Source organism: Cricetulus griseus, chromosome 4, assembly GCF_003668045.3.
Source record: "Cricetulus griseus strain 17A/GY chromosome 4, alternate assembly CriGri-PICRH-1.0, whole genome shotgun sequence".
In the NCBI taxonomy this organism is placed as follows: Eukaryota; Metazoa; Chordata; class Mammalia; order Rodentia; family Cricetidae; genus Cricetulus; species Cricetulus griseus.
This window is the reverse complement of record NC_048597.1, coordinates 222001673-222019399: the sequence shown is the minus strand read 5'-3', so window position 1 is coordinate 222019399 and position 17727 is coordinate 222001673. Positions and strand designations below refer to the sequence as shown.

The 17727-nt window shown below is 49.6% G+C and overlaps 1 protein-coding gene across 1 annotated transcript in view; it reads left to right on the top strand.

Annotated features, from left to right (window-relative positions):
• The first annotated feature begins 848 nt into the window (after positions 1 to 848).
• Positions 849 to 17727, top strand: part of Gpd1l (glycerol-3-phosphate dehydrogenase 1 like) — a 36854-nt gene continuing 19975 nt past the window's right edge. Inside the window, exons 1-4 of the mRNA XM_027415311.2 lie at positions 849 to 1108; positions 12488 to 12665; positions 14267 to 14407; positions 16140 to 16278. Of these exons, the coding sequence (XP_027271112.1) occupies positions 1062 to 1108; positions 12488 to 12665; positions 14267 to 14407; positions 16140 to 16278 (505 nt within the window). The 5' untranslated portion in view covers positions 849 to 1061. The remainder of the gene's footprint in view (positions 1109 to 12487; positions 12666 to 14266; positions 14408 to 16139; positions 16279 to 17727) is intronic.

Here is a 17727-nt window from a genome sequence, read left to right as displayed (position 1 = left end):
GTGCTTAGCTTGGACAGATGTTTTGTAAAGGAGGAGTAAAGTGTGGGCTTCAAAACACAGACACAAACCAGCCACCGGACAGAGATCCACGAAACCCTGGCAAGGACAGGAAAGGGGCAAATCTTGTCCTATTACCCTGTGCAGACAAATTTTCCATCCTGAAATGCAAGGGTATTTGTTTGAGACTAGGTGACAAGGTGGCCTCCCGTTGTTTATGTGGCCAAGGATAACCTGGGATTTCAGGTTCTCCTCCCTCCAGCTCCCCTGTGCTGATTACAGGCCAGAGCTGCCAGGCGCTGGGGATCAAACTCACTTCTTCATGGGTTCAGTCTAGTCCTCTCTCTGCCAACTGAACTACAACCCCAGCCCTGTAGAGCAAATACTGTCAGGTCAGGGGCAGGAGGCCTTAGAAGCTCCAGGCTAAGAAATTCACGGATGTCTGGATCTGTCCTGGTTATACGAATTTGGCAGACGCTGTTAGCACAAGTGCAGGCACCGAGCCCAAATCTGAGTGAACTCAGAATCAACCCTTTAGCCTCTCTGGGCTCCACCCTTAAGTGACAGCTCTCCCGGTGCAGTGAGCGAATAGGTTACACCTCTGCAGGCTGGCCAGGTCCTGCTCTGTCCTGGACAGTGCAGGGGCTTGGGGCTCCGGTCTCTCTGTGCGATGACATTGGCCTGCACGTGGCGCGTTTAGAACTACGCTCCGGGAGCACGCAGGGAGTTGGACTACACATCCCAACATTCCTCGGGCAAGGGAGGGGCGACACCGGAGGCTGACCAGGCCACCAGCCTGGAAGAGGCGTGCGCAGTGGTTCTTGGGAGTGGTGGGGCGGGTCCTCCCGGCTGTCAGCTGTGGCCCTAGGCGCTCAGGCCGGTTGGCGGTGGCCATTGGCGGAGAGGAGGGCGGGGCGGGGTCGCCGGCAGCGGCTACACTAGGCCGATCCTGTGGTGTTGAGCAGCTGGCCTGGGAGGCACTGCGCGTGCAGCAGTGGTCGGGCTTGCTGCAGCGATCCGCCTGGGCCCTGGGAAGCAGTGTGCAGCAGCGATCCGGCTTGGCCATGGCAGCAGCGCCTCTGAAAGTGTGCATCGTGGGCTCGGGGAACTGGTGAGCTGCGGCGGGTGGGCGGCGCGGGCTCCGCCTCCAGGAAGCCCCGGTTCCGGGCCGGCCAGGGCTGCTCGCCCCCTGCTTTAGCATGGACACCAGGGCACCGCGGGCAGGCAGAGAGGCGGGCCTGCGATCGCATGTCCCGGTTGGGCACTGCACGCCCAGAGGACACGCCGAGGCACCAGCGCGCGAGGTGCCTGGCGCGGGTGGCCGGGGTGGCCGGGGTGGCAGCGCGCACCGCGCCTGCGGGCACCTGTCTGCGCCCTACCAACCGTGCTGCTATTGGCCACCTGCTCGCCATGCTCGTGGACTTAGCAAAACACCCTGAGGGTGTTCTCCGTTCTCCCCGGCCGGTCACCCGTGGAGGAATCGGTGGAGACCCAGTCGCTCTTACTGCAGTTTTGGTATTGGGGAAACCGAGGCACAGAGGGCAGAAGAGGGTTCTTACTATCTGGGGTGGGCACTGTCCTTCAAGACGCAGTTCTAGCCTCCTCTAGGGACTGATTCTCAATCATGCTAACGTGGTTTCAGGAAGGGGGTCCAAGTCCCCACTGGCCTCACTGCTGGGACGTGCAGGTCCTGAGGGAAGGTGTTTGCAGAGCTTCCGTCTCCAGTGGGCTGGATTTGACTTCGCTTATAAAGTGCTTGATGCTTGGAGGTCTCTCAAACTCACCTCGGTGATACTTAACACAGAAGTTGGGGGTCTTGGTGACAAGAAGGCGGTACATAGTGTTGCTGTGTTCCAGACTTTTCCCGTGGCCCAGGGAGGGAGGTGGAGCTTTTCCTGGCTCCTGTCCCGTTGTTTTCCTGTGGTCTGACTCATGCCACAGTTCAGGCTTCTAGAAGAGGTACAGTGTAGGAGTCCTAGGGGCCATTTGATTGGTCTTAGTCACACTCTTTGAAGACTTGGCTCCGAAAGTACTTTTGGAGGAAACCTTACCTGGCTGTGCTTTTCCATTACGGCTGGGCCGGTGGCCTCTCCCAGGCTCCCATCGCTGATCTCGACCCTTGCATTAGCCTCGCCTTTCAGCTATGTTTCCACTCTCTCCTCATGCCCAGTTCTTTACCTGGTGCCTGGCATATGCTAAATAATGTCTGAAAACTTTTTTTTTTTTTTGAGATAAGTCTTATTGCAGTTCTGGCCTGATACTTGCTGTGTGGACCAAGCTGGCCCACAGAGATCTGAGTGCTAGCATTAAAGGCAAGTCAAGCCCTATCATGCCCAGAGAAAGACTTTATTTTCTTTCTTCTCGAGATTGAACCCAGTGCCTCTGGAGTAGTAGTGAAAGCCCTACCACAGAGGAAACTCCCTGCACCACCCAACCCTCAACATAAAACTATTCTGTTGCTAAAATGCATCCACTCTGCTGCTGCTGAATGGGATCAAGCCCCAAGGCCTCTCTCCTAGGAAGCAGCTCTACTCTCAGCCAGACTCCATGAGTGTTATAGTTGTGGCAGCACTTGCCTGGAGTCCTAGCCCTAGGAGGGTCGGGCAGGGATGTCAGGAATTCCGATTTGTTTTTGTTTTTGTTTTTCTGCGTAGCTTTGGAGCCTATCCTGGCACTTGCTCTGGAGACCAGGCTGACCTTGAACTCATAGATCCACCTGCCTCTGCCTCCCGAGTGCAGGGATTAAAGGCGTGCGCAGGGATTAAAGGCGTGCGCCACCACTGCCCAGCTCTATTTCTATTTTTTTGTGTTTGTGAGAGTTCCTACAGTAGTAAGAGGACAGCTTTTGGGAGTTCTTTCTTCTGTAGATCTGGGGATTCGACACAGGCCATCAGGCAGGCACTTTCCCTGCAGACTTTTTCCACTACACACTTCTCTGTGTGCTAACCGTTCGGGGTAACAGCAGAGTGTTTTGTGTCACATTAAATGGGACTCCTATATGTCTTCTTCAAAGCTTCACGTAGACCACTTACGATATCAAGGTCACTCACTCCAGAGAGATGTCAGCTGCCTTGCTGGCTCTGCCATTGGGCAAGCACCCACTGGGCACATTTTGTTGTTTTGAGACAGGGTCTCATTTAGCCAAGGTTGGCCTTGTCCTGAACGAGGATGATCTTGAACTCTTGCTCTTCCTGTATCCACCCACCCCCCTGGTGCTAGGCTCACAGACACCTTTCCAGGTTAGGTCCTCCTCTCCAACTCCACGGAGGAGGACAGTCCTTTCCCCAGCTTGTTGGTTGCAGGAATCGGTGGCCCAACTCTGCCATGCTAGGCTGAGCTCAAACAAGGACCATGAAGGGAACCTTTCTGGTCCTTCACAGAGGCTTGGCTGCTAGCCTGGAGCATCTTCATTCTGATATACTTGGCTGTATTCTTGGTCTGATCTGGCTCTGGGAGCGAGAAGAACTTGGCCAGTGACACAGCAATTGAGAAATGTTCAGAAGGTTTGGGCTGGCTGCCTGCCTCCATTAAATACCAGATCAGACAGAAACAGCTGTTGGCTTCACGCCATCGCCTTGGGTACAGAGTCACTCCAGTCCTAGAGAGCGGGTCCCCACTTCCCTGAGAGCTTCCCAATTAGAGGAACTAAAAACAGGAAGGGGCCAGAATGGGGCAGAACGGCTCATGTCTGTAATCCTTGGCCATGAGAAGCTGAGGCAGGAAGACCACTATAAGTAGGCTATCCTGGGCTACATAGTAAGTGGTAGACCAGCCAGAATACAGGAATCTCAAAAAACTAAAGATGCAGTGTTCGGCTCTGAGACAGTATGTACGCCAGTGTTTGCTCTTTGGGGCACCCTGATCTTTAGGGCACCTGCTCTCTTTTCAGGAACTGGACATGGTCTCTACTACTAAGCAACTCAGGTGTGAGATAAATAAGGGCTTAGAAGATTCAAAGATAGAAACTCTGTGAACTCGAGTCTGGCACATGCCTAGATGTTAAATTTTAAACAGTGCCCTCCCTTCCCCTGCTTTTTCGAGACAAGGTTTCTTTGTGTAGCTTTGTAGACCAGGCTGGCCTCCAATTCACAGAGATTTGCTTGCCTCTGCCTCTCTAGTGCTGGGATTAAAGGTGTGGGCCACCACAGCCCCGGCTTTTTTTTAAAGGAAGATTCTCGAATGGCCCAGGCTGGCCTTGAACTCAATACAAAGGATGACTTTGAACTTTTTAAAAAATATATACTGTAGGACTTATATTTATGTAACTTTAAAAAGAAGGTTTTATTATTTTGTGGGGGTGTTTGGCCAGCATCTAAGTCTGTGTACCACATGTGTGCCTGGTGCCCTGGAGGCCAGAAGAGTCAGACATCAGATCCTCTGGAACCAGAGTTACAGTTGAGAGCCACCATGTGGATGCAGGTCCTCTGGAAGAACAGCAATGTTTTTAACCTGAATCATTGCTCCAGCCCTGACTTTGAACATCTGATCCTCCTGCCTCTACTTCCCCAGTGCTAAGACTACAGGCAAGCCACATACTATGAAGATCAGGCTGGACTTGAACCCAGAGCTCTGCTTGCCTCTCTGCCTCCCATTGTGGACACTAGGGTTGCCTCTGCAGCCACACTTACCGAATCATTCCTTAGGAAGGGGCAGTTTTTTTCCAGAAAAGGACTTTAGCCTTTTGCTCACTTTCAAACAGGAGCTGGCCCTTCCTTCCATATCTGGTCCTCACCACAGGAATGTAAATGTTGCTTAAGCATCCTTAACACCAGGGAGGAGTGTTTATATAAACAGAGGTGCAGTCACTTACACATAGATAACTCTCAGGCCAAGTGCCTCCCTCAAACTACCTGACACCAGCGGCTATGAAGGACACAGCTGGGAGAGAAGGTGGGCTAGGTTGGGTACTCTTGTCCTGGATTGGGGGTGTGCTGTCTACTAAACTGGTGACAGAGGCCAGAGGAGCCCTGAACATCCATGGAGCTGCCTGGTGCTGGGGTATTGTCATGAAAAAGCTAGAGAAATCATGGGCAGATAAGATGTCTCAGTGGCTGAAGGCACTTGCCCCTAAGCCTGATGACCTGACTTGAATTTCTGGGTCCCACATAGTAGAACAACTCTCAAAAGTTGTTCTCTATCTCCACATCTGCACCATAGTCTGTCTTCTGTCTCCCCTCCCTCCGCCCCCCCCCCATGCACACACACAAGCTAACTAAATAGGCAAATGTAATAAAAAGTATTAAGAATCATCGTCTCCAACAAAAGCCACCCTCCCAGGTTCCCAGGAGATCCTGGGAAGATCACTCAGGAATAGTGTAAAATACAGACCTCAGGTCATTGCAGAACAGAACATGTGTCCAAAAGCACCACCCTCCCCCTATTCAGGTAGGGTAGGGCAGTAGCTCGAAGAGCAGCTGGGGGCGGGACAGCTCCCTGGGTCTCTCTATCTCAGTTCCCTGCTTGGCAGCAGGCCTTAAACAAACTGCATCTATAAATCCTTATTTAGAATACCAAAGGACCTACTATCTGAGATTAGGGTTGTAATTGCAGGAGATAGAGCATGGTGTCCCAGCCCTCAGTGTCAGCTGTTAGGATCTTAGTTTGCTGTCCTTGACCACAGCTGTGCCTTAGCTGAAATCAGAGGGAATCTACCCAATGTCAGCAGTTAACGGTGTCCTTTAGTTGGGTGTAGTGACTCATCCTTGTAATCCCCACTGTACCAGACTTTCTTTGGGGCCATCATCAGCTCACAAATCATGACAAGGAGACTTATTAGTTTTTTGGAGTTTTTTTGTTTGTTTTTTGTTTTGGTTTTCGTTTTTCGAGACAGGGCTTCTTTGTAGGTTTGGAGGCTGTCCTGGAACTTTCTTTGAAGACCAGGCTGGCCTCGAACTCACAGAGATCTACCTGCCTCTGCCTCCCAAGTGCTGGAATTAAAGGTGTGTTCGCTACCACTGCCCAGCGACTTATTACTTTTGAATGCTTAGCCCAGCTCAGGCACATTTCTGGCTAGCTCTTTTAACTTAAACTTGTTTCCCTGGATCTACCTTTTGCCTCGGGGCTTTTTACCCTCTTTCCATGTATCTTACCTTTCACTGCTTCTCCCGGATGCCGGCTGGCCTGTCTGGCATCTCTCTCGTCCTCTCCTCCTTCTCTTGAGCCTAGATTTCTCCTCCTACTTATTCTCTCTGCTTCTAGCCCCACCTATCCTCCTGTCTAGCTACTGGCCATTCGGCTTTTTATGAAACCAATCAAGTGGCTTGGGCAGGCAAGGTGAAACAAATGGAACACATCTTTACATAATTAAGCAAATGCAGCATAAACAAAAGTAACACACCTTTACACAGTTAAAGTAATGAATATTCTGCAGCATAAACAAATGTAACATATCTTTGCCTCGTTAAAATAATGTTCCACAACATTATTTTAACAATTGGGGCGGCTGAGGCAGGAGGATCAACAAGAATTGGTGGCTAGAGGGCTGGAGAGATGGCTCAGTGGTTAAGAGCACTGGCTGTTCTTGCAGAGGTCCTGAGTTCAATTCCCAGCAACTACATGGTAGCTCACAACCATCTGTAATGAGATCTGGTGTCTCCTTCTGGCCTGCAGGCATATATACAGACACAACACTGTATTATAATAAATAAATTAAAAAAAAATTGGTGGCTAGACTGGTCTGCACAGTGCATTCCAGGGTGACCAAGAATAAAGTGTCTTGAAACAGAGATAGTATCTCACTCTTTTGCTCTGTTTGGCCTTGAACTCGGATCTGCCTGCCTTTGCTTCCTGTCCCTCAGACTAAAGGCATGCACCAGGCATGCTTTGTTGTGTTTTTGAAACAATGTTCTGTAGTTGTCTAGCATCACTACATAGCGCAACTGGCTTCAAACTCTTGGTGCTCTCCCTACCTAAATCTCTCAAGTGACAGGATTATATATCTTACTATTATTTGTCTCCCTCCCTCCCATTTTTTTGGTGTTTTGAGACCACTCACTTTGTAGACCAGGCTGGCCTCAAACTCAGAGATTCGCTTGCCTCAGCCTCCCAAGTGCTGGGATTAAAGGCATGTGCCACCACCACCAACCCCTGCCTCCTCCTCTTCTTCTACTTCTATTTTCTTCTTCTTCTTGACTTTTTGCTGTGTTAGGGAGTAAACTTAGGTTCTTGTGTGTGCTGGGCAGGTGTTCTGTGATATACCCGCAGCCCTTGATATTTTGAGACAGTCTCACTTTGTAGCTCAGGCTGGTCTTGAACTGCTCTATAAAATGACCTTTAATTCTTGATCCTCCAGCCTCCACCCCCCAAATGCTGGGATTACAGATGAGTAAGATACCGATCGTGCATGGGGGGGGGGGCTTGTCTGTCCCTGGTATGTCCAGGACAATGTTCAACTTTGTTGTTTTTAGTTAAGAATTTTATACTTTAACATTTCTTGAGACTGTCACACACACGTATTTACATACATATATTTACATCCACCCTCTCCCCTCTGCAACTCATCCCACTGCCTTCCTTACTCCTTCTCAACTTCAAGACCTCTATCTTTAATTTGCTTAACACACACACACACACACACACACACACACACACACACACACACAGACACACACACACATAGACACACACACACACACACACACACACACACACACACACACACACACACACACACACACACACACGTATATAAATACACCTGGCTGAATCCAGTTAGTGTCACTCTTGTGTGTGCCTGTAGAGGGCTGGCCCTCCCCCAGCAGCCATTAACTGCCCAGGTGGGACCTTGTGAGAGGTCCCCTCCATTTTAGGATGTCAGCTGGTGTTGCCATTGTGCAGGCCTTTTTTCTGTGACCGTACAGTTGATGTAAAAGTGTTTCTTCACTTACATATTTAGTGTGTGGGCATGTGTGCTCACCACAGCACATGAATGTTGTCCATCAAGGGACAACTTGTGGGACTTGATTCTCTCCTTGTGGATTCTAGGGATCCCACTCAGGTAAGTCAGCCTTGGCATCCATCGCCTTCACCCACTGGGCCATCTCAATGGTCCCAGCTTGTTGTTGTTGTTGTTATTAACCCGGAGCTCACCAAGCAGGCCCAGGGTGGCTGGCTAGCAAATCCCAGGAATCCAGCTGCCTCCACCTCCCAGCACTGGGACTACTAGCACACACTACCATACCCTGCTTTTTATGTTGGTTCAAAACTCAGGCCCTGGTGTTTCTAAGGAGAGCACTCTACCGACCTCTTTGCTTGGGTTTTGTTGTTGTTGTTGTTTTGTGTTTTATTGGGGTCTCATTATAGCCCAGACTGGCTCTGGTCCTCCAGCCTCTTCTCCTGAGTGCTGGGATAACAGACATGCAACACTATATATCCTTTTATGGACCCAGGCCTTCCTGGGTTCATGCTAGACATGCATTCCACTAATCTAGCCCTGTCCCAAACCCTTGGTTCATAACTAGCCAGCATGCATTAGCACCACACCCCGGAGCTTAGCATACAAGTGTTTCTTGCAGCTAATGTCGGTGGGATGAGAAACTGCGCCCCCTTCCCCTGTTTAAGTACCGGCCTCCCCCAAGCCTGAGGAATGCTGCCCCAGGCTGTGGAGCAGCTTCTGCTTCTCACTGTCTTGTTGCTTCTACCTGGGTTTTTCCCAGTTCTAGAAGGAAGCGATTTGCATGGGCTGTATGTACAGAAATGTCTGAGCTACAGACCTAACTGTCTTCATCTAAAATTAAAGGGAACCTCTTAACTCATGTTTTTGTTTGTTTGTTTGTTTGTTTTTTGGTTTCTCAAGACAGGTTTTCTCTGTGTAGCCCTGGTTGTCCTGTAACTCGCTATGTAGACCAGGCTGATTTTGAAGTCAGAGATCCACCTGCCTCTGCATCACCACCACCCAGCTTCTCCTCTCTCTCTCTCTCTCTCTCTCTCTCTCTCTCTCTCTCTCTCTGTGTGTGTGTGTGTGTGTGTGTGTGTGTGTGTGTGTGTGTGTGTGTTGTGTGTGCCACTGTATATTCATGTTTGCATGTGTGTGCATGTGAAAGCCTGCAGTTGGTTGGTGTCAGATATCATCCTTCATCTTGGGGTCTCCACGCCTAAGCCCAGAGCTCACACATTCTGCATTGCTTAGCTTCACAGATTGCCCTGAAATCCCATCTCTGCCTCTCATTAACTGGTATGTCAAGTGGTCCCCTCACCTTCCTGGCTTGGCTTTGTGGCTTCTGGAGATCTGAACTGCAGTCTTCACACTTGTGGGCTAAGTTCTTCATCCGAGAGCCATCTGTCTCCTCAGCCTTTCACCGGTTTCTTAAGTTGGTGATGCAGTGACAGGAAGTCTCTTACAAGAGCTGGATGCCACGGTTTCTCACCACTAGGGAGTTGTCTGCTGAGTCTGTATATAGATGGTGACACTCAGTATAATGAGATGGCCATGAGAGTCTGTTGGGGTGGGGGGGCAGTCTCAGAATTTATTTAGGTAGAGGATAGGGACAAATACTCATTGATACAGAACCAGTTAGCCACCGCTGCCCCTCCAGCTGCCTTCATCCCGAAGTGAAGAGAGCCAGCAGCAAGCAATCTGCTCTGTTCTGACTTCCTAAAAGAGCAAGAGAGGGTCCCCCAGCTTTTAAGTTGTCACATCCCTAAGGCTGGTACCCCAAGGCTATTGTCAGGTTGAATTCCCACAACTCTATTAGCAGAGGGCTTGTCTAGTGTGCAGGGAACCCTGGGTACAAACCTGTGATCCTAGCTTTGGGGAGATAGGGACAGAAGAATAGATGATTAAGCTCATCCTCAGGTCTTCAGCTACAAATGGAGTAGAGACCAGCCTGGACCATGTGATAGTCTGTTGCAACTGGGAAATGGGGTCCGAGGGGCAGCCTGACAAGGTTTAGCAGGTAAAGAAGGAACTTTCTGCCTAGAAAACCAGCTTATGCGGCACTGGGGATAGAATCGTGCTAGGGTGCGCTCTACCAACAGGGTCACATCCCCAGCCACGTGCCACCTTTGGTTGAAGGTGCCACCCCACGGTGAGCACCGTCCTTTGCAGTCTCCAGAAGCCGGGTCATCGTCCTTATTTCCTTTAAGTGCAGTTCTCACGTTGATCCATCCCCGCTTGGAAAGCTTTTCTACCCGGAGTTGAAATAAACCTTGCACCAAATCAAATCTGTTCTTAAAATCTTTCACGTTTCACATTTGTAGCCAATTCTCTGGCCCTTGATTATACTTTAAAAGCCCTTTAACTGCCGAGAATCACACAGGGTGTTGACCGTGGTTCTGCCTGGGTGGTGAGATGGGATTATTCGTAATGCTTTGGAGTCTTTCAGGTATTTTTTTTTTTTTTTTTTGGATTGAAGACTAGGTGTTTAATAGAAAATTCACCAGCATCCTCAGATTGCCCGGCAAACCACACAGCTCAGACAGGCCTGGGAGGGATGGGAGCTCAGGTCATGGACAGTGTAGCTCATTCTCCCTGGACCCCTTTCCTTCCTGGTTAAAGGAGAGAGCAAGTGGCTGGGATTGGCTCAGTTGGTAAAAGTGTTAGCCCTGCAAGCATGAGCACCTGAGTTATATCCCCAGAGTGCGACAGAACTCCCTTTATATATTTACTTTACAAAAATTTATTTCAGCACTAGGAACCAATCAGAGTTTTGCACATTTAAAAATGTATTTTTAGTGTGTTTATGTGTAAGTGTGTCATGACACCCATGTGGAGGGCAGAGGACAACTCTCAGGAGTTGGTTTTCTGGTTCACTGTGGGTTGTGGCAAGCACTTTCACCTGATAAGCCACGCCCCACCACACGCCACACCCTGAGAACACCAAGAGGTCGAGTTCTAACCCAGACCTGTTTTCCAAGAGCCTTTTCCTGGCATCCCATTTTCCCTGGTCTCAAGAAAACAATATTTAGAAGGTGGAAGGTTTACTGAGTGGGAGACTCCATTCATGTCAGCTACGGGGAAGTTTGTCACCGTGTTCCCACAATTAGCCCCTCACTAATGCTCTGTAAAGGAGCCCAATAAACCCATCAGTTGCCCTGGTTGAGTTTGGAATCTCTTTGGTTTGTCACTGGTGTCCTGTTGGTAGCAAGCAGCTGCTTCCATCTCCCCTGGGAAAAAGTTCACACAACAGCTGCCGTACTGGGACGTCACCGTTGTCCATTTCTTAGTGTCTAGGCTCCAGGGGGGCACAGACCTGTGACGTCCCCTCCCTTCACCCCCTGCACACAGCTTGGGGTCTATGCCTGTATTGCCAGGAAGCTGTTCTAGTTAAGATGAGGGCATACAGGATTGGACAGGAAAGGGATTGTGGGAAACAGATTGGGGCTTGAACTCCTTCCTCTTCTGTCTCTCACCGGCAGCATGGCTTGCAGACTTGCACACAGGCGTGCCATCACACTTGTGAACACACACAATCATAAAATTTGGGATTTTAGAGAGTTCTTCATCACCTTAGGACAGCATCCTAAATGCTGGAGTTACAGAACTACCACACCTACTTTCTTTGCCATAGACTGTTCTGTAAGCAGCAGCTTTTCATTTTAGACTCCACAGATGGAAGCTGTTCAGCTCAGCTGAGATCGGGTGCCTGCCACATCCTGACACAAGGGCACAGTAGCCAAAGCTACCAGCTGTGCCACAGCCCTGGCCACCTGAGGACTGTGGTGACTACTTAGGATTTTAGAACTCGGTCACTGAATAGCAAAGCAGAGGAAGGGAACCTGGGGGTCGGAGGCCATCAGGAGGTATGGGGTATGGAGTGATGGGGACCCACCCTGTGCCCTATTTACTTTCATGGAGGTGTCCCCATTCTCACACAGAGGTGGCCCTGCTGTAGCTTGTCAGGACACAGTTCATTTCACAGTGGCTACATTTTAATGTCCTTGATTGATCTGAGATATAGCTAAGCTTCGTTACAGGCTCCAAATCCCCTCTTGTGCCTTTCCAAGTTTTTTTTTTTTTTCCAGAATTTCTATTCCATTTGTGACACCGTGCCATGATAGGTTGGTTCTCAAGGATTTAATCTCACAGAGATTCAATCTGTCTTTTGAGGTGGGATCCCCTGTCTCCATGGCTGCCATCTCTCTGTGTGTAGCTAAGGGTAACCCTGAAATTCTGCTCTTTCTAATGCTGCCTTCTAAGTGCTGAGATGAGGGGCTTGCTCCAGCACGCCTGGTTTACGAGGTACTGGTTTTCGAACCCAGGGCCATGTGCATGACAGGCAGGCACTCCACTGACTGAGCTACACCCCAGGCTTCTGGTTTACTTTTAAACTCCCTACCAAATGCTGGCATTTTCCTGATAACAGGGTGAGCTGAGGGAGGATTTCCCACAAGAACAACCGAGTCCACGCAGGTAGTACTCACCTCCAGCTGACCGTGAGCTCTCGGGGATCAAAACGCAAGACTTTTGCATTTCAGTCAACTGCTTTTTCTCTTCCAAAGTGAGCTTACATTTTTTGTTTGTTTGTTTTTCTCTTCCGTGGCCTCCTTACAGGGGATCAGCTGTTGCGAAAATAATTGGAAATAATGTAAAGAGCCTGCAGAAGTTTGCCTCCACGGTCAAGATGTGGGTGTTTGAAGAGACCGTTAACGGGAGGAAGCTGACAGACATTATCAACAATGACCACGAAAACGTGAAATACCTCCCCGGACACAAGCTGCCGGAGAATGTGGTAAGACTCGGGGGGCGGCGGCACACGTGGTCCATTCTCCAGGCTGTGATCCTCTGAGTGGCACCAGGACCTGGATGAGGCAGAGGAGCCTTTTAACTAAACTTTTTTTTTTTTCCAGACAGGGTTTCTCTGTGTAACTTTGGAGCCTGTCCTGGCACTCACTCTGGAGACCAGGCTGGCCTCGAACTCACAGAGATCCACCTGCCTCTGCCTCCCGAGTGCTGGGACTAAAGGTGTGCACCACCACCGCCCAGCTAACCCTTTTTATTTTTTAAAGATTTTATGTGTGTGGGTGACTCTCCTGCATGCATGCCAGGTGCCCAAGGAGGTCAGAAGGGGGAGCTGGACCCACTGGACTGGAATTATAGATGGTTGTGAGCCATCATGTGAGTGCAGAGAATTGAACCCTGGTTCTCTGCAAGAGCAGAAACTACTGAGTCATCTCCCTAGCCCCACTCCACACTAGTTCCCATGTATTCCAGGGTGGCCTGAATTTACTCTGGAGCTAAGGACATCTTCCTGCCTCCACCTCCCCAGCCCACCACCACTTCTGGCATCCTGACAAGGCTCTCTACTAACTGAGCTAGCCCAGCACTGCTATGTATGTCTATCAGTGAGGCCGTGCCTTCAGAGTTCAAGTCTACCTGGCATGGACCCTAACCCCCTGCACACCTAACCCTGCCTGAGGGGCCCGCTCAGGAACCTTCTGTGGCAGTGACTGTCCACTCTTAATGACCATTTTCACCACTGGCTCACTAAAAGCTGCCTGGTCTGGGGGTGTGACTTCCCTAGACCTGAATGGAGAGGACACTTGTTATTTCCTGACTTTGCAAGAATCCGGCTTCATTGCTCTTCACCCGGGAACTCACATTTGGAGCTCAGCCAGGTGAAGGCTCTTCTGCTTTGGCAGGCCAGCTTCAGCTGGCCCCAGTGTGACATGGGAGCTACTGATTGCAGTGCCCTGTGGGATTGTTTTTCACTGTCTCTCTCATCTTTGTCTGCTGAGCTCTGACAGTTTTTAAAAACAGTTCTCACTGAGATTCAAATCCATATGTCTATACACATCAGTGGGCCTTTAGTTTGGTTTGGCTTTTGACCTTTTGACCTTGTGTAGCCTAGGCTAGCCTCAAACTTGCTATGTGGCCCAAGATAACTTTGGACTCCTGGTCCTTCTGCCTTAACTTTTTGGTACCCAGGATTAAAAAGAGGTTGAGGGGGGAGGATGCGCCTAGGCTACATGGTGACTTCCAGGGCAGCCTGGACAGTGAAGGGCGGCCCTGTCTCAACAAACAGTCAGAAGAACCAAAGGGCGGTGAGATGGCCCAGTGGGTAAAGGCGCCTGCGGCGTTTGATCCTTACGCAGAGCTGGACAGACTTGAGTCATCCTCTGCGCTCCACATACATGCCACAACATGTACACACACACACACACACACACACACACACCCCATAAATAACTAAGTAAAATTTAGCGACACTTAAAAGGACTTGTCAGGGTCGCTTTCCTGCAAAGGATGGGGATGGAGATGGCAGCACTTCATGAGGAGGGTGTGGGCTGCCTGGACTTCTCAGGAATTATCTGTCTTCATACTTTGTTGCAGGTCGCTGTCCCGAATCTCAGTGAGGCTGTGCAGGACGCAGACCTGCTAGTGTTTGTCATCCCCCACCAGTTCATTCACAAGATCTGCGATGAGATCACGGGCAGGGTACCCAAGAAAGCCCTGGGCATCACGCTCATCAAGGTAACTACACATGAAGAGCAGGTTCCTCTAGAGTTCACGCCCTCTGTCCTCTGCATGAGAGGACCTGATGCCCTCTTCTGGCCTTCTTGGGAACTGCACACACATGGTAGACATACATGCGGGAAAAATGCTTATACACAATAAAAATTAATTTAGTAAAAGAAAATTGAGTGAGGTGTTGACAGCATTCAGAATGGCTGTTCTGTAAGATGGGAGGAGGGCCAGGTGTTGGTGGCGCATGCCTTTAATCCCAGCACTCAGGAGGCAGAGGCAGGCAGATCTCTGTGAGTTCAAGGCCAGTCTGGTCTCCAGAGCGAGTGCCAGGATAGGCTCCAAAGCTATACAGAGAAACCCTGTCTCAAAAAACAAAAAAACAACAAAAAGATGGGAGGAGGGTAGGGAGAAGGACCCCATTCTGCCTTTTATGGGAGGGGCCAATGAAGGAGCCAGCCAAGATTTATTTTTATTAACTATGTGTCTGAAGTATGGCTGTGTACACCTGAGTGCAGGTACTTTGCAGGTCAGAGGCATCGGGTCCCCCCTGGAGCTGGAACCAAGAACAGATCTATCTCCCCACCCTAGAGAAAAGCATCTTTGTCACGTTCCAACTGGGCCTGCGGTGTGACACCAGCTTGGAATAGGTTCCACACCTTATGCAGCCAGGGCCAGATGACAGTGCAGTTGTCCTCGTCACAGGTGCCGCCCACTATTCTCTTGTTGGTGATGGATGGAACTAAATTGGGGTCTTCCTTGGTGCCTGACGAGATTTTGGGGGTTAGCTTAGGCTAAGAGTCCAATTCCTTCTGTGTAACCATCAGGAGCTGCCTTGCCATCCCAGCAGCCCGCTCCTTAGGAGCCTGCAGGAGCCCTGGAAGGCGCCACTGGGCCTGTGTGCTCTCAGGCCACCACCTCATAGGGGTCTCTGCCAACACTGCGGCCAGCAGAATGTCGATTCTCAAGAGACCAGAAGGCAGTCTGGTTCAACATGACTCGGTAGCCAGTCTTGGTTTAGATTTTGAGAGTCTGACCCCCAAGTCGCTTATTTTAGGCATATTTTTTTCTTTCTTTCTTTTTTTATTAATTAAAATTAGGGAACAAGCTTGTTTCACATGTAAGTCCCTTCTCCCTCTCCCTCCCCTCACCCCCATCCCTCTTCCCCCACCCTATTTTAGGCATATTTAAGCACAGCACAATTTGGTGAAAAAATTTTCCTGGTGATAATTAACTCAATCCCATGTACACAATAAAGCCCACAACATGACTACATCAAAACTCTTTGTAAAGTACGCGTGACATTTTCCACAAAGATGGGCTCTATTGATTGACTGAGAAAAACAAGCTCATGATAAGGCCTGAGGGTGAGTCTGGTGTGGACTCATCACACAGACAGTGCAGAGGTCACCACGTGTGTTCCCAGGCTTCTGGACAGGGAACAGGTTATATGTCTCTTGCTTTGATGGGACAACTGCGTGAGTTCTCATCCCTGGCTCCCCTAGTGTTCATCCATGAGCTCATCTGTGCCTCCCACACCATCTGACCCCAAATGACTTGCTTCATTCCATTCTTTCGTGTGTGTCTGACAGACACAGAGTCTCACTTCATATCCCAAGCTGGCCTTGAACTCAGAGCAGTCCTCCTGCCTCAGCTGGATTAAAGGTGTGGTGGGATTACAGGTATGAGCGTCTCTTGCCTCTTTGACTTGCAGCCCCCCAACTCTTGTGCATCCTTTCAGGGCATAGATGAGGGCCCTGAAGGGCTGAGACTCATCTCTGACATCATCAGGGAGAAGATGGACATTGACATCAGTGTGCTGATGGGAGCCAACATCGCCAGTGAGGTGGCTGCCGAGAAGTTCTGTGAGACCACCATTGGTGAGGCTGCAGGGGAGGGGCCTGGGAGAGGGGAGGGGGGGAGATGACGACTTAGCCTCCTATTTGTTCCCTCTTCCTGCTCTGGTGCTGGAGACTCGGCCTCAGACGTGCTACACACATGCTCCACCTATGAACTCAAGCCTGTAATTGCAGTATTCTAATAGGTGGAGGCAGGAAGATTAGGCATTCAGGGCCAACCTTGGCTACATGGTGAATTTGAGGCCAACCTGGCCTACCTGTGACTCTGACTCAGTAGAAAGCAGGGGAAAGGGTGCTGGGGAGACGTGAAGAGTCTGCTAGGGGCAGGAGGACCTGAGTTCAGACCCCTAGTGCTCATGACAAAACAGGCACAGAACAGGCGTCTGTGATCCCAGGACTGGGAGGCATCCCATTGGTTAACTAGCCTAACCAATCAGTGAGCTCTGGGATCCACAAGGGACCCTACTTCTAAAAAAGCTGGAGGGGCTGAAGAGCTGCTCCACCTCTTCATTGCTCTTATAGAAGAGTTCAGTTCCCAACCTCTGCATGGAGGCTCAGAAATGCCTGTAATTGCCAGGCAGTGGTGGCACACACCTTTAGTCCCAGCACTGGGGAGGCAGAGGCAGGTGGATCTCTGTGAGTTTGAGGCCAGCCTGGTTTACAGGGTGAGTTCCAGGACAGCCAGGGCTACACAGAGAAACCCTGTCTGCAAAAACCAAAGAAGAAGAAAAGAGGGGAAAAATGCCTGTAACTTCAATCCCAGGGGATCCAGTGCTCTCTCTGCCTCTGTGGACACTATATGGTACATAGACAGACATGTAGGCAAAACATCCATACACATTTATAAATACAACAATTTTTTTCTTAAAAAGCTGACAAGTTATTGTGGAAGAAGTCCATACCCAGCATTGCCTTCTGGCCTCCATGCCTTTAAAGACTTATCTTTCTCTGTATGTACATGGAAGGGCTGTAGGCATGAAATCTCCTGCCCTAGAAGCCAGAGGGGTGGGACACCCCTGGAGCTGGACTTAAGGGCAACTGTAAACCAGCTGACATGGATACTGGGAATTGAACTCAGGTCCTCAGAAGTGCTCAACCACTGAGCCACCGATTTAGCTCATTTTTTTTAAGGGTTTTACAGGACTTTTATGTGAAACACGTACATTTTTTTTCTAGAACAATATGGCTGTTAATTTTTGTACAATGCCAACTGAACGCAGTAAACTGGGATACTTTTTTTCAAAGTTGACAGCACAGCTAAAGTTTCTAAAAATTCAAATTATATATGTATGTATATATATTTATATAAAAAGACCAATAATGGCAGTATGTTATGCATCAATAGCAGCAACAGCTTTTCCAGGTTCTGAAGTCATTTAAACAAAATTGTAGCGACATCTAGCACACTCCATTATAAAAAAAAAAAGTAAAAAACAAAATCCCAGAAAATCAGCACAGTTCTGTTACCCT